This window comes from Rhipicephalus sanguineus, chromosome 4 (assembly GCF_013339695.2).
Source record: "Rhipicephalus sanguineus isolate Rsan-2018 chromosome 4, BIME_Rsan_1.4, whole genome shotgun sequence".
Taxonomy (NCBI): domain Eukaryota; kingdom Metazoa; phylum Arthropoda; class Arachnida; order Ixodida; family Ixodidae; genus Rhipicephalus; species Rhipicephalus sanguineus.
Genome location: NC_051179.1, coordinates 60,483,667 through 60,506,835, shown reverse-complemented (window position 1 = coordinate 60,506,835; position 23,169 = coordinate 60,483,667). Strand labels below are relative to the sequence as shown.

At 48.3% G+C, this 23,169-nt stretch overlaps 1 protein-coding gene across 1 annotated transcript; it reads right to left on the bottom strand.

The window, feature by feature from the left end:
* Positions 1 to 9,715: 9,715 nt before the first annotated feature.
* On the bottom strand, positions 9,716 to 10,966 carry LOC119391236 (uncharacterized). The gene has a single exon (XM_037658911.2). The coding sequence runs from the start codon at positions 10,964 to 10,966 to the stop codon at positions 9,716 to 9,718; it is 1,251 nt and encodes a 416-aa protein (XP_037514839.1).
* Between the last annotated feature and the right edge of the window lie 12,203 nt (positions 10,967 to 23,169).

Here is a 23,169-nt window from a genome sequence, read left to right as displayed (position 1 = left end):
TCCTGGCTGAAATTCGTTAGCATCACGCTTCCTTTCCCTTCATACAGCCGAGCAATGCCCCTTGCGACGCAAATGTCACGGTCTAGCAGCAAACCCTGATCGCTCTCGATGACACCTTCGATGCATTCAGCCGTTTCGGTGCCGACGGGAATTATGATGCTGGATCTAGGAGGAATGGTGACTTGATCCTCGAGCACGTTCAGGGCATGTTGACATGGGTTCGTATCCGGTGGTGTCGCTTTCTACGACGATAGGGTTATCGACTTGGTTCTTAAGTCGATGACGGCGCCGTGGTCATCGACTCCGGATCATGGAAAAAGCAGCACCTCCACCAGATGTCACGTGGTCGTGACGTCGACGAACACAGCAGTCGGCGTTTGTAGGATGAAACTGTTTATTTGGCCGAACTTGTGGCCGGAAAATGAGAACTAGAACTACAGCAATGCACGCTGTACGATGATAGCGGCGAACAGGGCGTCGTCCGTCGATCAACTGACAAGCGATCAAGCGCGTCGGCTTTTATACAGGCGCTATCGAACTTTCCAGCAATATCGCTGGTGGCGGCGTTATCTCTAGACAAAAGTGGATCATTCGCGTGCGGGGCGCAATCTTAACAAACCGATCTACTACAATCGCGACGCTTCTAGAACACTACTTCGCGGACAGCGTCGAGCGTTGATAACCGTCCCTGCCGGTCAAACCCGAATACATCAAAACAAGACAAGAAGTGGGCGTGGCATTGCCCCCCTCTGAAAAAGCATCGTCCCGATGCTTATGAAAGAACATAGAAGAGAAAAAAAAAACAAAACAAAACAAGTGCATACAAAAATAACGAAGGAAAAAAAATAGAGTCCCCAGGCTCGCTAACGCGCAAAAAACGGCTTAAGGCGCACGACATGGACGACTTCAGGTCGCGCACGGCGCCGCTGAGAGTTCGTAATGCCGTCAGGGGCAACCTCATAATCGAGTGCGCCGAGGCGTCGAAGTACCCTGTACGGTCCGAAGTATCGTCGAAGAAGCTTCTCACTAAGTCCTCGTCGGCGTATTGGCGTCCATACCCATACACGGTCACCGGGTTGGTATTCCATGTGGCGTCGTCGAAGGTTGTAGCGGCGGCTGTCAGTCGTCTGCTGGTTCTTTATCCGTAGGCGGGCGAGCTGTCGTGCTTCTTCGGCGCGCTGTAGGTAGGTGGTCACGTCGATGTTTTCCTCGTCGGTCACGTTTGGTAGCATGGCGTCGAGCGTCGTTGCCGGGCTCCGTCCGTAGACCAACTTGTATGGCGTCATCTGCGTCGTTTCCTGTACGGCCGTGTTGTACGCGAAGGTCACGTACGGAAGGATGGCGTCCCACGTCTTGTGTTCGACGTCGACGTACATGGCCAGCATGTCGGCGATGGTCTTATTTAGACGCTCGGTGAGGCCGTTGGTCTGTGGGTGGTACGCGGTGGTGCGGCGATGGCTTGTGTGGCTGTATTCCAAGATCGCCTGAGTTTGGTCAGCCATGAACGCCGTACCTCTGTCGGTGATGAGAACCTCTGGGGCGCCGTGTCGAAGGACGATGCTCTCAACGAAGAACTTGGCTACCTCAGCAGCACTGCCTTTGGGCAGGGCTTTTGTTTCGGCGTACCGGGTGAGGTAGTCGGTAGCCACGACGATCCATTTATTTCCGCAAGTCGACGTTGGGAACGGCCCCAGGAGGTCCATCCCGATCTGCTGGAATGGTCGCCGAGGAGGCTCGATCGGCTGAAGGAAGCCTGCTGGTCTTGTGGGCGGTGTCTTCCGTCGCTGACAGTCTCGGCACGTCCTTACGTAGCGAGTGACGTCGGCGGCAAGGCGCGGCCAGTAGTACTTTTCGTGTACTCGTGCGAGCGTTCGGGAAAGTCCGAGGTGTCCAGCCGTCGGGTCGTCGTGCAGGGCATGCAAAATTTCTGGTCGCAGTCCCGAAGGTACAACGATAAGGTAGCTGGCTCGGGCCGGAGAGAAGTTCTTCTTTACGAGGACGTTGTTTTTCAAGGAAAATGATGCCAATCCTCGCCTGAATACTTTTGGGACAACGATGGTCCTGCCTTCCAGGTATTCCACTAGACCTTTCAGTTCAGGGTCGGCTCGCTGTCATTCGGCGAAGTCTTCGGTACTTATGGCTCCCAAGAAGCTGTCATCATCCTGGTCGTCGGGCGTTGGTGGGTCGACGGGGGCACGAGACAAGCAGTCGGCGTCGGAGCGTTTCCTTCCGGACTTGTACACGACAGTAATGTCAAATTCTTGAAGTCTCAGGCTCCACCGTGCGAGGCGACCTGAAGGGTCCTTCAAGTTAGCTAGCCAACACAAGGCGTGATGGTCGCTCAACTTTGAAGGGCCTGCCGTAGAGATAGGGGCGAAACTTTGACGTAGCCCAGATGATGGCGAGGCACTCCTTTTCTGTTGTGGAATAGTTGACCTCTGCTTTAGACAGCGACCGGCTAGCATAACTGATAACCCTTTCCAGTCCGCCCGCCCGCTGCACAAGGACGGCGCCGAGTCCTATGCTGCTTGCATCGGTGTGAATCTCCGTATCGGCGTATTCGTCGAAATGCGCAAGTATCGGAGGTGTCTGCAGGCGTCGTTTCAGTTCATGAAATGCTTCGACTTGCGCTGTTTGCCACCTGAATTCGACGTCGGTCTTCGTGAGCTGCGTTAATGGCTCGGCGATCCGTGAAAAGTCTTTGACAAAGCGTCTGTAATAGGCGCACAAGCCGAGAAATCGGCGCACGGCCTTCTTGTCGGTGGGTGGCGGGAAAGCGGCGATGGCAGCTGTTTTCTGCGGGTCTGGGAGCACTCCAGTCTTGCTGATCACGTGACCCAGAAACAAGAGCTCCTCGTACGCGAAGCGGCACTTTTCTGGCTTCAGGGTGAGCCCGGAGTTCTTGATTGCTTGAAGTACGGATTGAAGTCGCTGGAGGTGTTCGTCGAAGTTCGAGGAATACACAACGACGTCGTCCAAGTAAACAAGGCAAGTCTGCCACTTCAAGCCAGCTAATACAGTATCCATGACTCGTTGGAAAGTCGCAGGTGCCGAGCAAAGACCGAAGGGCATGACCTTGAACTCGAACAGGCCGTCCGGCGTTATAAAGGCGGTCTTTTCTCGGTCTCTCTCGTCGACTTCAATTTGCCAGTAGCGGGTCTTGAGGTCCATCGACGAAAAGTAATTCGCGTTGGGGAGTCGATCCAGGGTGTCGTCTATCCGTGGGAGAGGGTATACGTCCTTCTTTGTGATTTTGTTCAGGCGACGATAATCGACGCAGAAACGTAGGGTCCCATCCTTCTTCTTCACTAACACCACGGGCGACGCCCACGGGCTGTTGGACGGCTGGATGATGTCGCCGCGTAGCATTTCATCGACTTGTTTCTTAACGGCCTCCCGTTCCCGCGTCGAAACCCGGTAGGGACTCTGACGGAGTGGTCGAGCATTTTCTTCTGTTATGATGCGGTGCTTAGCAAGGGGCGTTTGTCGGACCCGCGACGACGACGAGAAACAGTCCCTGTATTCCTGCAGAAGGCGTCGAAGCTGTTGCTGTTGGCGAGCGGGAAGACTTGGGTTTACGTCGAAGGGTGGCTCAGGGATCGTCGTCGTAGCTTCGTCAGAATCTGAAAAGGCAAACGCATCGCTGACGGCCAAGATTTCTTCGATGTATGCAGTCGTCGTGCCCCTGCTCAGGTGTCTGTATTCCTGGCTGAAATTCGTTAGCATCACGCTTCCTTTCCCTTCATACAGCCGAGCAATGCCCCTTGCGACGCAAATGTCACGGTCTAGCAGCAAACCCTGATCGCTCTCGATGACACCTTCGATGCATTCAGCCGTTTCGGTGCCGACGGGAATTATGATGCTGGATCTAGGAGGAATGGTGACTTGATCCTCGAGCACGTTCAGGGCATGTTGACATGGGTTCGTATCCGGTGGTGTCGCTTTCTACGACGATAGGGTTATCGACTTGGTTCTTAAGTCGATGACGGCGCCGTGGTCATCGACTCCGGATCATGGAAGAAGCAGCACCTCCACCAGATGTCACGTGGTCGTGACGTCGACGAACACAGCAGTCGGCGTTTGTAGGATGAAACTGTTTATATGGCCGAACTTGTGGCCGGAAAATGAGAACTAGAACTACAGCAATACACGCTGTACGATGACAGCGGCGAACAGGGCGTCGTCCGTCGATCAACTGACAAGCGATCAAGCGCGTCGGCTTTTATACAGGCGCTATCGAACTTTCTAGCAATATCGCTGGTGGCGGTGTTATCTCTAGACAAAAGTGGAACATTCGCGTGCGGGGCGCAATCTTAACAAACCGATCTACTACAATCGCGACGCTTCTAGAACACTACTTCGCGGACAGCGTCGAGCGTTGATAACCGTCCCTGCCGGTCAAACCCGAATACATCAAAACAAGACAAGAAGTGGGCGTGGCAATACATACATACATACATACATACATACATACATACATACATACATACATACATACATACATACATACATACATACATACATACATACATACATACATACATACATACATACATACATACATACATACATACATACATACATACATACATACATAAAGAGGGAGAAAAGGATGCGTACAGCAATGCGTGCGTCCTGGTCTTGCTTCCTCTTGTCTGGCGCTGTTCAATCTTCAGCGTATACCTTTATCGGATGTCATACAGACCGGCAGAAATATAAATAAATGAACATGAGAAGGGAACGAAACAGGCAGCTAGGTACAACAGAACGTGCTGTACCCTAGGCAGCGATAGCATAAGCAGTTTATGGCGCTTTCATTCAAGCGGATTTGAAAGCAAGGAAAAAAAGAAGGCGCAGTTACATTCTGCACCATTCAGTACAACTTCGCCGAAACTGTATCAAAGTGTCAAAGAATTAGCTAGGGAAGGAGGGAAGACTTGGCCGACCGAATCAGTGTATATACCATGCAGGTCAACCAATGTAGATGGGAAGCCCGCACAAGGTTGCCTTCCTATCGAAAGTTAGCACGCCGCGACCGGATACAGTGCTCCGCTTTCCGCCAATATATACACACAAGGCATTAGCGCACCCAGGATTTCTCTCAGGAGGGGGGTGGGGTGAAATTCTGAGAAGACTACAGGAATGTAACGACAAATGAAATATGTGATACCAAATAATAATAATAATAATAATAATAATAATAATAATAATAATAATAATAATAATAATAATAATAATAATAATAATAATAATAATATCAAATGTGATGATGATGATGTTGATCTTTCAGCGTTTTGCAGCAAGATATTGAAAATACTTGAGAGCGCCAAGAAACCATTCAGTGAAGCAGTGCACGTAGAAAATAAACGGCAAATGGAATAAACCAACGCGTAATATAGTTCCAACAAAGATGTCTGGCAAATACTTGTTTTTGTAAATTTTTCAGTTCAATGTAGCGATAAGGGTGCTGACGTGCCGGCTGGCTGGCGGTCGCGCAATGCTATTTTAAAACAAATGATTACTATGGTAGCGCAAACAAATCGGACGCAAGAAAGGCACACGAGGACACCCGGCGCCGTGTGCCTTTCTTGTGTTCCATTTACTGTGTCTTGCGTCCGATAGCCACAGTAATCAGGAAATGTCATACAAACAAGCCCCATTGGCAAGTGTAGCAGTTGAAAAACTCTGCAACTGACAATTTTGCGCATAATGCGAGCAGGACATCCTATATTATACTTCCTTCGAGCCTCGCCAAACTGCGAATCTGAAAGTGTATCGAAAATATTGATTATAAACTTTCTGGCATTGATCATAAACAGTATGCAGAGTTCAGTGCAGCACACGTACGATACAGTTCTCAGCTCACGGATAAACTGCATTGTAGTCACGCTTACCGATTTGCCATGTCATTCGAGTGCACAGGTTGGGCGACTGAAGTACCGTCTGATAAGTGACTGACCGATTTATGCATCTGAAGGTGATATGTGCTGAGTCATCGGTTCCTTTTACAGCGAAAGCTGTTATGAGATCATTTCACCGGCCGTTTTTGGCGCCGTAGTTGTCCGCCGCCGCCGCCGCTGTCCGTAACCAGTATCGCTCGAAATAAGAAAAAAAAACGAAATAAGAAAAAAATTCCAGGATGGAAAGAGGTTCGAACCTGGGCCCTCTGCGTGGGATCCCAGTATTCAACCTCTGAGCCACGCCGGTCTTTTTTTTTTTTTTCATGGTATTTATTACAAATGTGTGTAACTAGCATACATAGCGAACAAAATATTCAAGGCGGTCTCTACCAGCGTGCAAGCGATACACAGAAGCCCTAAAAGGGTATTAAAGCTATACATTTCATGAAGAGTGGATACCAGTCCGGTTGAAACTCTAATTGTTTGTAAAAGTCTTTTAGCTGAAGAGCCATTTGAATGAGATGCAACCGCGATGATACCATGGGTTCCGCATGTCTGTCTAGCATGCGAGTTTTCCATAAACTGTGCATACCCATTAGTAATAGCATGTCAACAGGAATAGAATGGCTTTTGGGTGGCATGAGATAACGTATGCTATACGAATTTAAATCGAGTTGTTTTTTAAAAGCCCTTTGTAGAACGTCCCAGAAGAGTATGGCGTCTTTACAGCTGATGAAGCAATGTTCTATAGTTTCCGGAACTTCACAGAGGCGACAGTTAACTGAAGATACAAAGATGCCTTTGCTGCTTAACCAGGTCTTCACAGGCAGCGTCTGTGTATGCACTTTGTAGAAGAATGTCTTGGATGTTGGTGAAATAGGCATTTTCTTCACACGCACAAGCACGTCGTGTCCAGGCAATCCAGCATATAGTGAGCGGTACAAAGGTGCAGGAAACAACATATCTAATATGGCATTATATAGATCTTTTCGTGAACTAGAGAATAAATAGTCATTAGAGAATCTTACTGTCAAAAACCGCACTGATTCATACACTTCACGCATGAATCCTTGCAAATAGGGAGGCGAGGCACAATTAGCAGATACCACTAAACTTGGTAAAACATCGACGAGATTCACTTGTAAAAATGTTCGAAGCAGCGGATGATCGCAGTCCCGAAAATAGAAAAAACGGGACACCAATTGTCTAATAAAGAGATGCACCAACCCAAGACCACCTGCACAAACTGGTCTAAAAACATTGTCACGCCTCATCGGTTCGTAACTTGATGACCAAATAAAGGTAGCAAAGATTCGGTGAAACTTCTGAATGTAAACCCTGGAACAATGTAGTATTTGCAGTACGTAGAATAATTTTGTTGCCAGGAATAGATTGCATGCTTTAGCTCTGCCAAAAATTGAGAGGTTATGGGGAATAAACGTTTGGGCGTAACGCTTTAGGCTGGGTACACGTTCTTTCCAATAATGTGCGCTTGACTTATATGCATCCAATGGAACGCCAAGGTATTTCGGTGGCACACAAGACCATGCAATACCCTCGAAATTCGTTGGTTTATAAGCCCACGGGCCAAACCACAGTCCTAAACTTTTAGCAAAGTTCATTCGTGCACCAGAAATGGTTCCGAATTCCCGAATAGTGGACACCACTGTTGTTATGCTGGAAATGTCTGTACAAAAAAACGCCAGGTCATCTGCATACGCTAATACTTTCACCTCATTTCCATAAACACTGAAACCATGAACATTGCAAGATCGAATCACGCTTAAGCACAGTGGTTCCAAATAGAGGGCAAAAAGCAGTGGCGACAACGGACAGCCTTGCTTCACAGAAGAGTGAATCGACACAGGTTTTGACAGGTGGCCATTAACAATCAAACGAGTTGAACAATCACTGTAGCATAGTTTTATACCTTTGAATATAGTGGAACCAATGTTAGCATGGTCTAAAAGAGAAAATAGAAAGGAATGACGAACCCGATCAAACGCCTTCGCTAAATCTACTTGTAACACTGCCAGTTGGTCATACGAGTGGGAAGAATGTTCCAATACTGTGCGGGCAATGTGTATGTTGGTTTGTATTGAACGACCTTTCAGGCCGCAGGTCTGGTGGGCGCCAATAAGAATTGACATTGCAAATTGTAGTCTGTTTGATAGTATTTTTGCAAAAATTTTATAGTCAACGTTACACAGTGTAATCGGTCTGTAGCCGTCAACATGACGAAGCTTTTCTCTATCTGAGTATTCGGAATTAGGACGGTGTGGCTTCTTGTAAAAGATTGAGGAAGGGTCCCCAGATTCAAACTCTGCGTGAAAATGTCCAGCAGTACCGGGCACAGTAAGGATTTAAAGGTTTTGTAAAACTCGCCCGACATTCCGTCGGGTCCTGGCGTTTTCGACATCGGTAACTGGTCAACGGCGAGTTCTATTTCTTTTAAAGTGATAGGCCCACTAATAGACTCACACTCTTCGTCAGATAAAGGAGTCACAAATGACAGAAACTGCGTTACGAGATCTTCATTCTGTTTTTCATAGGAATCACTGAACAATGCTTTGTAATAAGCTTCAAATTCTGTCATGATTTCACTTGTATTAGTTACCAATGACCCTTGCGAATATAAATCTGGTATAAATTTGCTTTTTGCGTTGCGGCATTCATCGAGTAAGGCTTGACGTGTGGGTTCCTCTGAATGCAAAGTACGAGTATTGCGTGATCGAACACGGGCACCTCTGTAGCGTAAGGTGTCGTACCTCTGGAGTGCGCATTTGGCATTAGCGATTTCGTCTGTGTAACAACCAGGCGCCTCACATTCAAATTCATATAAGTTTTCAAGATTCTTTAGTAACATCTTTTGTTCTAACCTTCTGTAAAAGCCCCGCACTGATCCGATTTCGATAGCTACTGTCCGAACTTCTTGTTTGAAGAATTCCCAAGAGGCAAACAAAGGCATGTCAGCCGACAAGCAACGCCTCAGGGCTACGCGCACGCGAACAGTAAATTCCTGGTCACTCACAATTGAAGAGTTGAGTTTCCAGAGTGCCCACTGCGGTCTGAAATTTGATCGAGTGTTATGACCAATCTGCCCCACAACAATGCAGTGATCTGAGAACGAAATAGGCTCCGTTTTGCATGACAGGTCACGAGAAATAAGAGGCGCTGAAACATAAATGCGATCAATTCTGGTGTGAGTACTACCCTGTGCATGTGTATATGAGGGTAATCTATTCATTGCTCCTATGTCAACAAGTCCCGCATTTTGAACTATCAGAGATAGCCCTTCAGCACTCTTATCGCTGCGGCTAAACCCAGTACGATCATACGGACTGCAAACACAGTTGAAATCACCCATGAGCAGAATGTTACGGTCAGGATCTAGCAAAGTGTCCAAGCTTTCAAAGAAATTAGTGCGCCGCGGTGCATCATTGAAGGCATATACATTGATTAGGCGCCACGGCAAACCATACAGCATAAAGTCGCATTGTATAAGCCGCCCCTCTGCGTCAACATTATAAGCAACAGAACAATAAGGTGAACTCTTCCTAAGAAACAAAAGGCAGCCCGCCGATAGGCCTACAGCGTGTGAAACAATTACATCAAATACGGAGAGATATGGCCGCAAGGCCCTCTCCGTATCCACTTCACTCTCGATCTTCGTTTCTTGAACGGCGACGAAGTCAAGGTGATGGCTGAACAGCAACCGGCGGAGCTGCACCTGCTTCTGCTTGGATCGAAGTCCACATACGTTGATCGTTGCAAAAGTGACTTTCTGAGGCAGCGCCATGGTGTCTACACTTTTATCAGAGCTGCATACGCCGGTCTGGTGGGGAAGGGGCGCGTGAATGCTCCCCGTTACCGCCACCAGGCCTCCTTGATCTTGAACGTCTGCACTTTCCTGCATGCTTTGATGATCTCCGACGTCGTGATTGTCTTGGGCCAACCGCCGAATCACTTTCCTCACTCGTCTCAGGGTTTGACGATGCAGGGCGCTTACTTATGGAAACATCGACGGATTCTCGCACATCGGCACTAGTTAGCTTCTCACGTGGCGTTTCTACATCAGCATTACTGCTGGGGCTTTCCTTTTGTGTCAAGACTGATTCATGTGCAGGTACCGCTTCCTTCTCTCCGCTGTCTGTCGCATCTACGGTGTTTGACGCTTGTTTAGATTTCTCCGCTCCAGCACAGTCACTAGCTGCGTCTTTGTCAACAGCACAGGGCTCAGCGACGGCAGCACATGGAAGGTCTCCCGTTGCATCAAGGACTTCCGTAGCGTCCATGATATGTTCTGGAAACGCATCTTCAGGTGGTCGCATGCGATGTCGTAATTTATTGGCATACGTCGCCACACATTCTTCAGCCGTATGTCCAAACCGCCGACAATCATCGCAGCGTGGTGTCCTGCAGTGTCGACGGATATGTCCTACTTTGTTGCAACGAAGGCATAAAGGTGGCCTGCCGGGAATCAGCACTAGGCTTTGTAGACCACAAACTGAGAGTAGGTGCGGGATGTCGGAGACACGGACTCCGTCACCAAGTGCCAGTACAACGTCTCGGTTAAGGGTCCTCATCTGTTCCATTTCTGACACCCTCCAAGTTTCCGCTGAAATCGACTTGATCTTTCCGAAAGGCTGAAAGGCTTCGTGCACATAAATATCTTCCAGGCGTTCAGGGAGCCATAACAGCTTCATTTTAACTTCCGTGGGTTCAGGGTCTATAACGACGCATCTTCGTCCTCGAACAAAGAATTCACCACAGGTTACTATCTTCACTTTAGATAGCGCAGTCCTGCAAGTCACCATCCAGACATGTGACATTTGAAACTGTCCGATCGAGGTTATATCAGCAAGATCTATGATATTCCGGAGGGCATCTCGAAAGTCCTGCGCTCGGTATGGACGGCCAGCAAGGTCTGCATGCAGGAAAACGGAGTCAGCGACGAGCTTACCAGTAGGAAGACGGGGCAGGACGATACGGTAGTCATTACTGCTGGTAGAAACCTGGGCAGTACCTCGGCTTGAAGCCGATTGATCCTTTGTAGCGGAGAACATCAAAAACACGACCGTTCCAAACGGCGTCTTCGTCTTCCTCCCCCCGAGCCACGCCGGTCCTTGAAACTGCTTTGCAAAAAGGTCCTGTTACAGGCTTCATGTCGGGAAGGAACGACATTAGCATATGCAATATAGCGTGGTAGAAGAGTAAAATAAGCACCAAGCGTCGCACAACGCGAATTCTGTAACCAGGCGTCGCACAATGGGAATTGCGCAACGAGTAGGTTGTTGAATGCGTCCAACCCATTACAAAAGGGCTCTGCCATAATTATTCGTCGTCATCAGGCACAGCATCAACAAAGTGCGCATAATGCCTTACATGCGTTTAGCAGGTACCACGGCTCTCCGTAGAATGACGAAAAATGGCACAGTGCCTGCTGCCCTACTTCTCAAAAATTACAATGATTTATAGCGTAGTGGGTTCCTCGCAAGTGCACTTGTATTGGTTGCCAAGGAAGCCCATAAGCGCATGATCCATTTCCTCGAGGTCTCAGTAAGATTACAATGATTTAGAGCGTAGTAGGTTCCTCGCAAGTGCACTTGTATTGGTTGCCAAGGAAGAGCATAAGCGCATGATCCATTTCCTCGGGGTCTCAGTAAAGTTCTTCGCCCTCCCCCGTCTCTCTCCCACGTCAACGTATGTTATACAGCATGACGGGAGAGGGAAATAGCGACCGGGCGTCGCCCAATGCAAATTACATAACTGGTGGGCTGTTTAAAGCTTCCAACCCATTACAAAGGGCTGAGCCTTAATTCTTCATCGTCATCAGTCGTCGCGTCAACACAATGCGTATAATGCCTTACAGGCGTTTAGCTGGTGCCTCGCTTCTCCGCAGAATGACGAATAATGGCTTAGTGGGTGCTTCCCAGCTTCACAAAATTTGTGATTTATGGCGTAGTGGGTACCTTTCTAGTGTACTTGTATTGCAGCCCCAAGAAAGCTTACAACGGGCTCTAGAAACGCCGCTCTTCCAGCTTTCGCTGTGACTGTGCTGCGATTTCAGCACAGGCCTGGCGTTTTTTGGCCGTAATCGGGCGTTCTCTGGTGTTGTTGCGGCGTCTCTTGAATTGGAATATGGAATCTTTGTCGGGAAGTAGGTGGGGATCGTGTTCGACTGGCTTAGCTTAAGCGAGATGCATGTGGTGTGGTAGCTCACTGTCGACGCAGACCCGCGCAGCAGACACAGAAGCAAGTTCTAGCAAAGCGAACTTTTCCGTCCGATGTACAACATACAAAAAAGAAGTGGTAAAAAGAGAGAGAGCGAGAGTTGCCTACTGAAAAAAAAAAGAAAGAAAGCGTGGCACCCCGATAAATATACCTCTCGCGTTTTCCAAAGTCCCTTTTTTCTTGTCCCACGGCCTTCAAAACCTTTACTCATTCTGCCACGTCGTCTTACTCCTCCCGTCTTCGCAACGTATGGATTTCTGATCGCCCGCTTGCGGCCTGAATGTCCAACGAGACGGAATGTACAACGAGACTGAATGTCCAATAGTGGAGATTCAGTCTCGTTGGACATTCCGTCTCGTTGGACATTCCGTCTCGTTTGGACATTCAGTCTCGTTGGATATTCCGTCTCGTTGGACATTCCGTCTCGTTGGACATTCAGTATCGGTTGGACATTCGGTCTCGTTGTACATTCCGTCCCGGTCACAAATTTCGCTTTTCCGTTTGGCAGTGTCTAGCGTTACGTCTAGACGTAACAATAGGAGCCGTTGCAGTTACGTCTGGACGCCCCAGTGACACGGGCACACCACGGACGCTGGCACGGACGGGCGCCTGCCCCGAAGGGGCAGGCGCGCGGGCGTAACAGCGCGTGGCCGCGACAGCGGCCAGTAGCGCATGACGAAGACCCTGCCAACCGGCCATTGAGCGTTAGCGAAATGGCCGCACTCGCGAAGCGAGGGTGAAGCCACGATTAGGTTACCGCGCTCGAAGGGCGCAGAGGGCCTTCACTGAGCAACAGGAAAATAATGTACTCTATCTTAACCCAATGAATGAGTTGTCTGAGAAATTTTAAACTAGGGCGCGTTTAGCTCATCTAAATCGGACATTCCGTCCCATTGGACATTCAGTCTCGTTGGACATTCCGTCCCGGTTGGACGTACCGTCTCGGTTGGACATTCCGTCTCTTTGGCCATTGCGTCTCGATTGGACATTCCGTCTCGTTGGACATTCAGTCTCGTTGGACATTCCGTCTCGTTGGACATTCAGGCTCTGAATCAGCCACACTAGTTGCTCCAAGGCTTGCTATGAAATGCAGGAACCACAGTGTATGTGCTTAAACTAATATCGTCATGTGCTCAAGCTGTACGCCGTACGGCCTCCGGGGTTTGCGGTCGCTTTGACGAACGAGCCGCGTACTACGAGGTCGCCTTTCTTCTCGCCGCTCCAATGCACCTCGTCCGTCCGTCAACAAAGTTAAGAAAAAATGCACGACCACCCCGCTGGCGACACCATTTGCCTGCACAAAACGCAAGCCCCGAAGAAAACAGAAAACACTTGTTTCGAAGCGCCGCCGACGGCCTCTTATTTTTGGAACTTTGAGTGAGCATTGTCCCTACGTTTCGGAATCCATGCGGTTCCTTCTTGAGAGTTCGAGGGAGCGAGACAAACGAAGACCGCTTCTTTTCTTGTTCGGCTGGTATGAAAGGGTGGGTCAGGAGGCGGCGGTGCTCGTCAGCAAAAGAACAGAGGAGTGCTAGGGCTTGACCAGTGGGAATGAGTTGAAGAGTAAAAGAGGGTGGGGAGCTCCCTTGGCGTGTGGATGTGTCGAGGTAAACTGTTAGATGAGAGACACGGAAAGGGGGATACTTGGAGTGCCGGACTGTGTGAAGCTGTAAGCAGACATCTTTTTTTCTTTTTTCTTACGCTCTGCGCAGCGAAAAGCGAAGATGCTACGTGTAGGTTGCCTTCAGCGCGGTTCACGATTGGGTAGCTTGGATCTGCCAGCATTCATGTCTGGTAGTTGGTTTCAGCTGCGAGGACTACAGTTTCAAGAAAATTGATTCGGCGGTCTGCGTCTTTGCAAAATTGTGGACGTCTTTCCCGTCCTTCTTACAGGTTCTCAGTTCCGCTGATGCAGCTGGCGTCGCAGCCAGTACAAGCAGGTTTGTTGAGGATGCCTCGGGTTGGCTCTTCCGGTCAGTCTTTTGGAGAAGGCAGAGAACGCGCTATTGCGCTCGTAATGCTGAAGACATTTTCACGAACCGCCCGTCCCCGTCGTCGGCTGCGGGCCACGCGCTCGGAGGGGTGGGATTTTAGCAAGACCGTTTTTCTTTCCTTCTTTTGTCGGCACCCTATTACGCCGGCGGCTTTTCGAACATGTGGTTTCGCTCAGAAGTCGCGCACGCGGCGCCGTTTGCGGTTTCGAACTGGCTTCGGCCCGGGCTTTATCCCTCTCGTTTCGAACTGCACGTCTGCATGGTGCAAACGGACGGGCCATTCGCGGTCTTACTGTCACGTGACTCAGCCTTCCGCGGAAACGGGCGATGGTTCCGCTGGCGCCCCGGATAGAGGAGAGTGATGTACGTATATCTGTCATGCTGTCGATTGGGGGAGACCCGTTGCTGGATTTCTCAGCTTGCGTCGTGATTTTATTCACTAAGCAAGTGAATTGCTTTCTGAATAAAATATATTGGCTAGCCGTTCTTGGCGAGTTTCCTGAATACATCGCGCTCTCCTTGTTTTACTTTCTTCAAGTTGTGTGCTGCAGTGCGTTCCGGCTCTTAGCATTAACACCTTTACATTACGGATATTCGGGAGGTCCGAAGCGAACTGAAAATATCGACTTGTGTAGATGTGTTTGCACAGTTTTATTTTGAGGTTACGAGAACATCCAAAAACGACAGGGAATCTTCTGTCAAGGGTTAACTGAATACTCGTTCGAAAAATTTAGATGAGAGAATAATTGTGATTATGATCTCCTGACGCTCGAATGACATTCGTTGAGACGTGTCTGAGAAGGATTTTTGGCTGCGGTTGCAATGAATTAAGAGCTTGTCCCTCGATGTGTTTCATTGTTCTATTTGCCGTGGCGACAGACGTGGGCGCAGGGTTCCAAATAGTGAAAGATTTATGAGAACGTTTACATATTTAGCAAACTTAATGCATTGTGATAAGGCAAGAAAATGAATATTCGCACCGTATGTATCGGAGGGGCCCAAGTGCTTCAAGTGCTTTTCTCTCTCTCTCTTTTCGTTATGGAGGATCGATAGTTACCTCGATTTGGTCCTGCCGATTTGAATCATGTTAGGCTCCGTTTGCACGTCAAAAGTGGCGCTAATTGGTAAGACCTTAAATATAAAGGGCATTTTCGTCGAATGAGTGCCTTCATTCTCGTTTTGTGTTTTGTAAAACCCATCTATGATGAAAAAAGTATGTTTGTCGGCAAGGAGAGCGTACATTATTGACTATTTAAAGGAAAACAAGGGTGCTCCGTGACGGACACAATTCGTGTTCACTGTAATATCAAGGATTTAACAAAAAGTAATGAGAATGTCACCGGCATCGTAACAGGAAATGGTCATCACGCTTAAGCGAGTTTCGTTTCCATAGCGAGTAAGGCATTGAATGTACATGAAAACGCTCGTTATTTCTATAAAATGAGTTTTATGACGTAGAATTTGAAAAAGTTGCACATTCGAGGCAAAACCAACATATATTTGTTGCGCAACTTCGTCGTCGCGCCATTAGTGCCATTAAACCAAGCCATGTGACACCGACAATTTAATGGTATATAGGCACTTGATAGTCTAATCTCTAATTGCATTAGAAGCGTCCCAGTGAATCAAATATAATTTGCGTGTGTGCAGGTGAGAACCTGTGTGAACCGGATAATAATGTTATAAACGGTAAACAACACTGCGAACTCCTGTTCTGGACATACATGTATGTAGCACTGCGTACACAGCTGGATTAGCTGCTATACGTAATACATTTTGATGTCACATGCACTGGGCACCGACGTCTGTGGCTAAGTCACGCGCCGCATTATCATTGTACACAGCCCCTTTTAGACTTCCCCCGAGAATCAAATAAATGAAAAGGAACAATAGCTTGCTTCGAAGATTCCGAACTACCTCCTTGCTCTATTGCAGTAATCAGAGGGGGCAGGAAAAGAAGAGTAGTCAAACCGACGACCCGTGAAAGCATCTTCTATTTCGTCCAAAACCGCTTCACTGGAAGTGAACACAGAGTCACAGAACTTGCGGTTTGCGCTCTCTCTGTTTAGGAGTAGATGAGTGAATACAACACATTTCTAGAGTAAATGAAGGAAATTCGACCTGAAACCACCTCTTGAATTGAAATGATAACGTCAACAAAGCCCCCTGAACGTATAGGTTGGATTCTCGGTGAGAATGACCGTGAAGCAGTTACGGGGGGGACGGGGGGGGGGGGGTCAGGTCGGCCTCAGGGGGTGTTACAACCCTCCCCCCCCCCATCCCCGTCGGTGCGCCACGGACACAGGGTCACCGTCTGTAAGATCGCTCGTCCGCCACGTGCCTACGTGACGTCATCAGCAGGCTGGCTGCATCCCGAGAGAAAGTCAAGAACCGAGCCGTAAAACGGGGCGCTGCCACCAAAGGAAACAAGCGTCAAGGACGTCGTGGGTACCACCACGCGCGGCAGCGTGTCGGTTTCCTCTTTGAGCGTGCCGCTTCCGTCTCCGCAGCAAGGAGGAAAGGATGGTCGATCGGCGTGGCCGCCTCCTTTCCGCATAACTCTCTTTTTCTCTCGCTCTCTTTTCAAAGCCTTCTCGCTCCGGGCCGCCGACCACTCTCCAGTCCATGACCCGGACCGCCCTATTGTTGACGGCTGGGGCTGACGTCTGCACCCTTGGGCGTGCAACGCGAGGGAAGCGACGACGCTGTCGTCTTTGCACAGCGGGCGTTCGTGCACTGCCGTCATTGCCACCGTTAAGAGTAACGATTCAGAGGTCATCTGTATTGTCACCCTGCAGAACCTCGCTACAACCGGCTGCGGTCGAACGTTCTTAAAAAACACGTCGCAGGGACACGCTGTAATTGATCACTGCGTGGGTGGAGTTTAACATTAAACAAACAGTGATAGAAAGTGCAGGGAGTGCTAACGCAAAATAACAACAATAATAAAAGCCGGCAGATCCCACGCATTGTGGGAATCGATGTAATGCGAAGCAGCCAGCAAAGAGCTGCATACATCGTCTTGTATGTCACTAAGGAAAATGCGTGTCATGGTTTTCATGTTAACTCCTATTATTTATGTTCGTCACACAGTAACGTCGCGCAATACCAACTTCGGGGTAGATCAAGCTAGCGAAACGGCCGCCAGCGCACCATGAGCGTGGCACGTAAGTCATGCTGTACATGACATGCGTGTCATGATTTTTATGTTAACTCGTGTTATTTATGTTCTTCACACAGTCACGTCGCAAGATACCAATTTTGGTGTATATGAAGCTAGCGAAACGGCCACCAGCGCCCCATGAGCGTGGCACGTAAGTCATGCTGTACATGACATGCGTGTCATGATTTTCATGTTAACTCGTGTTTTTATGTTCGTCACACAGTCACGTCGCAAGACACCAATTTTGGTGTACATAAAGCTAGCGAAACGGCCACCAGCGCACCGTGAGCGTGGCACGTAAGTCATGCTGTACATGACATGCGTGTCATGATTTTCATTTAACTCGTGTGTTATTTATGTTCGTCGCACAGTCACGTCACGCAATACCAATTTCGGGGTAGATCAAGCTAGCGAAACGGCCGCCAGTGCACCATGAGCGTGGCACGTATGTCATGCTGTACATGACATGCGTGTCATGATTTTCATGTTAACTCGTGTCATTTATGTTCGTCACACAGTCACGTCGCAAGATACCAATTTTGGCGTATATCAAGCTAGCGAAACGGCCACCAGCGCCCCATGAGCGTGGCACGTAAGTCATGCTGTACATGACATGCGTGTCATGAGTTTCATGTTAACTCGTGTTATTTCGTCACACAGTCACGTCACACAATACCAATTTCGGGATAGATGAAGGTAGCGAAACGGCCGCCAGCGCCCCATGAGCGTGGCACGTAAGTCATGCTGTACATGACATGCGTGTCATGATTTTCATGTTAACTCGAGTTTTTATGTTCGTCACACAGTCACGTCGCGCAATACCAATTCCGGGGTAGATCAAGCTAGCGAAACGGCCGCCAGTGCACCATGAGCGTGGCACGTAAGTCATGCTGTACATGACATGCGTGTCATGATTTTCATGTTAACTCGTGTTTTTATGTTCGTCACACAGTCACGTCGCATAAAACCAATTTCGGGGTAGATCAAGCTAGCGAAACGGCCGCCAGCGCCCCATGAGCGTGGCACGTAAGTCATGCTGTACATGACATGCGTGTCATGATTTTCATGTTAACTCGTGTTTTTATGTTCGTCACACAGTCACGTCGCGCAATACCAATTTTGGGGTAGATCAAGCTAGCGAAACGGCCGCCAGCGCACCATGAGCGTGGCACGTAAGTCATGCTGTACATGACATGCGTGTTATGATTTTTATGTTAACTCGAGTTTTTATGTTCGTCACACAGTCACGTCGCGCAATACGAATTCCGGGGTAGATCAAGCTAGCGAAACGGCCGCCAGCGCACCATGAGCGTGGCACGTAAGTCATGCTGTACATGACATGCGTGTCATGATTTTCATGTTAACTCGTGTTTTTATGTTCGTCACACAGTCACGTCGCATAAAACCAATTTCGGGGTAGATCAAGCTAGCGAAACGGCCGCCAGGGCACCATGAGCGTGGCACGTAAGTCATGCTGTACATGACATGCGTGTCATGGTTTTCATGTTAACTCGTGTTATTTATCTTCGTCACACAGTCACGTCACGCAATACCAATTTTGGGGTAGATCAAGCTAACGAAACGGCCGCCAGCGCTCCATGAGCGTGGCACGTAAGTCATGCTGTACATAACATGCGTGTCATGATTTTCATGTTAACTCGAGTTTTTATGTTCGTCACACAGTCACGTCGCGCAATACCAATTCCGGGGTAGATCAAGCTAGCGAAACGGCCGCCAGCGCACCATGAGCGTGGCACGTAAGTCATGCTGTACATGACATGCGTGTCATGATTTTCATGTTAACTCGTGTTTTTATGTTCGTCACACAGTCACGTCGCATAAAACCAATTTCGGGGTAGATCAAGCTAGCGAAACGGCCGCCAGCGCCCCATGAGCGTGGCACGTAAGTCATGCTGTACATGACATGCGTGTCATGATTTTCATGTTAACTCGTGCTTTTATGTTCGTCACACAGTCACGTCGCGCAATACCAATTTTGGGGTAGATCAAGCTAGCGAAACGGCCGCCAGCGCTCCATGAGCGTGGCACGTAAGTCATGCTGTACATGACATGCGTGTCATGATTTTCATGTTAACTCCTGTTTTTATGTTCGTCACACAGTCACGTCGCGCAATACTAATTCCGGGGTAGATCAAGCTAGCGAAACGGCCGCCAGCGCTCCATGAGCGTGGCACGTAAGTCATGCTGTACATGACATGCGTGTCATGATTTTCATGTTAACTCGAGTTTTTATGTTCGTCACACAGTCACGTCGCGCAATACCAATTCCGGGGTAGATCAAGCTAGCGAAACGGCCGCCAGCGCACCATGAGCGTGGCACGTAAGTCATGCTGTACATGACATGCGTGTCATGATTTTCATGTTAACTCGTGTTATTTATCTTCGTCGCACAGTCACGTCGCAAGATACCAATTTTGGTGTATATCAAGCTAGCGAAACGGCCGCCAGCGCACCATGAGCGTGGCATGTAAATCATGCTGTACATGACATGCGTGTCATGATTTTCATGTTATGACTTGTCATTTATGTTCGTCATACAGTCATGTTACGCCATACCAATTTTGGTGTACATTCGACTAACCAAGCGACTAGGAGAGCACAAAGTCGTAGGCGGCTAGATAGATAGATAGATAGATAGATAGATAGATAGATAGATAGATAGATAGATAGATAGATAGATAGATAGATAGATAGATAGATAGATAGATAGATAGATAGATAGATAGATAGATAGATAGATAGATAGATAGATAGATACGCTCAAACTCGCAGAAGTTCGCTAAGAAATGCTTCGCATTTAAAAACACGTCGCAGGGAAAGGCTGTAATTGATCACCGCGTGGGTGGAGTTTAACATTAAACAAACAGTGATGGAAAGTGCTGGGAGTGCTAACGCAAAATAACAACAATAATAATAGTTGTCCCGTAAGGAACAAGGACAGAGCAGAGTGGATCAGGGAACAAACGGGTGTTAAGGACATCTTAGTCCAAATCGAGAACAAGAAATGGTCCTGGGCCGGGCATGAAACGCGAAGGCAAGGTAACCGCTGGTCATTAAGAGTCGCAGACTCGATCCCAAAAGAAGGCAAGCGCTCGAGGGGGAGGCCGAAAGTTAGGCGGGCAGATGAGATTAAGAAGCTCGAGAGGATAAGATGGACGCAGCAAGCATAGGACCGGGTTTATTGGCGAAACATGGGAGAGAGGCCTTTGCCCTGCTGTGGGTGTAGTCAGGATGATAGTGATCATGATGTTGATGATGAATAGTTGCGACAGCCGTTGAGTCACGTATCTAGCGTTTCGAGGAAGACTTCGGCACAGCAGTCACGAGGCGCGCTTTTTCTCGAGTCGGGTCGTTTCCGCTAAACAAATCCGTATTTCCTGCCGATCCAGGCAGGCCCGAATGGGCAGCCATCTCTTTAAGCTGAACGTTACTCGGGTTACGAGTAACATTCGGTTATCGAGTCAAGTTTGGTGCGTTTTACAAGGCGCTTTAAAATAGTATCTCATCGTGGCAGAGGCGAAAAACGTAAGTGCTCTAGCCATAGCTTAATGTTTCTTTCGTGTTAGCCCAAGTCAAAATCGTTAATTTATAGACACTGTCGAGACTACACCCAAACAATGTATTCATTTCCCTCCCTTGATAAAATTGGCAGAAGTAGTGGCATTTATTCGTCATCAATATTCGCTCCTTCCATTCATTCGCGCTCAAGCTTGATTTGATCAGCGACCTGATGCTGAAAATACCTGTTTTATTTTCTAATATTGAGCTCTTCCCTTACAAAAACGTATTCAGACAGTCTATAGACTGTCTAAACCCATTTTTGTAATGGTTAGTAGTGTCTTCATCGCGGCTGCTTCGGAGGTTTCGTTCAAAGGCCCAGTTTCCAGCTAACTACTTACCGCTTCGGTTTAGTTCAGTTATATGCACGCGCTGAGAAGGCTGGACGATCGGCCCCTCCGCGAAGGTGCTGCTTTGAACACGTCGCTCGTCAGCCCACAACGCCGACAAGGTACTTACGGGTTTCTTTGGACGACGGGCTTGTGCGAACGCTTTTCCCTAATGGTGCAATCCAGCACACGTCAGTGAATTCACTTTAAGCAAAGCTTTTATAACTCACAGGTAAAGGCGTCGTACACGAAAAACAGTGCGCCAGCGAGCGTACAGAAATGCGGCCCTCGGAGGTAGGTGCGCCGGTGGCAAGAGTATGTTTATGCGCCGTTTTCCAATAACTGATGCTCTCCCGACCGTGGGCTTGTCGGCGATCGGCCGTTTCTGATGTGGCAATCTGATCTTTTATCGAGGTCAGTTTTCATTTCAAGTTGCCAGAGTTCATAGTTGCCTGGATATGAACGCATGACCGCCGTTGTTGCTTGTAGCAACTGAAGTGTTGTACTTGGTTGTACTACTAAGCACGTGGTTGAAGGTCCAATTCCCGGCATGGTAGAAGAAAACAGTTAGGAGGGAGCATTGTACAATGAGAAAGAAAGAAAGAAAGAAAGAAAGAAAGAAAGAAAGAAAGAAAGAAAGAAAGAAAGAAAGAAAGAAAGAAAGAAAGAAAGAAAGAAAGAAAGAAAGAAAGAAAGAAAGAAAGAAAGAAAGAAAGAAAGAAAGAAAGAAAGAAAGAAGTAGTAGGTCAGGCACGCACACACAAAGCTTCACTTGCCCCCATTTACCCGATACGGGATGGACTACTCAATTTTTATTTCTCTCACCTTTCTTTTCCCCTTTTCCAATCCCCCAGTGTAGCGTAGTCGACGGGACGCTTTTCTCACTAACCACCCTGCATTGCGCGCTTCTGTTTCCCATGCACAAAATAAACGGTAACAACCATCTAGATTCCTTTTTGCAGTGGATGAACGTATAAGTTGGATATCGCGATATTTTAGCCAAGGTTAACGTGTGCTCCGCGTGCTGCACTGCTATTTGCGTACCCCGTGGCGCGCTTTATATACACCATCACAACAATCTAATAACGGGTCTAATTATTTCATTCCCGAGCTTCAAAAGCGCGACCTAGTTAATGAAGACAATTCCGAGCTCGAATAGAAGAAAAAGTAAACGCTATAGTATGGTGGAATCTTTTCGCACCCGTTAAAGCTGCCGGCGCGCGCGCTCAGTGTTTGGATCCAGAGAGTAATGAGTTGATCGATTTTTCTCGTGCCGGGAAGCACTGAAGGATGTAATTAACATCCACTGGAGATACGGTGCCGGAGAGAGAGGTTGCGGTGGAGGCAGCGCCTAAAATGTCGGCGAGGACTCCATACAAAGTTGCTAGCTCTGTAAAGCCTCCCAGTTAGAAGATTAGTTGAGCGTTCTCGTATATAGATAAGCCATCTCTGGGCGGAAATGAAAGCTGCTTCATTTTATGAACGCATGATATGAAACGAATGGTATATGTTTCTGCAGTTAAGTCCAACGCTCTGCGGAGCGCTTACTCCAATGACATCTAAATGTGTATCCCCTTCGTGTGTACCTTTACGTGCTCGTTCATATGTGGAACGTGAACAGTAAGCTATGTAGGATACGTTTTCTGCTCTGCTCTGCTCTGTGAGTGAGTGAGTGAGTGAGTGAGTGAGTGAGTGAGTGAGTGAGTGAGTGAGTGAGTGAGTGAGTGAGTGAGTGAGTGAGTGAGTGAGTGAGTGAGTGAGTGAGTGAGTGAGTGAGTGAGTGAGTGAGTGAGTGAGTGAGTGAGTTGGTGAGTTGGTGAGTGAGTGAGTGAGTGAGTGAGTGAGTGAGTGAGTTGGTGAGTGAGTGAGTGAGTGAGTGAGTGAGTAAGTGAGTGAGTGAGTGAGTGAGTGAGTGAGTGAGTGAGTGAGTGAGTTGGTGAGTTGGTGAGTGAGTGAGTGAGTGAGTGAGT

Bases quoted from the DNA above. Each gene is read 5' to 3' on its own strand.
- LOC119391236 (XM_037658911.2), bottom strand. From the start codon at position 10,966: ATGTTCTCCGCTACAAAGGATCAATCGGCTTCAAGCCGAGGTACTGCC.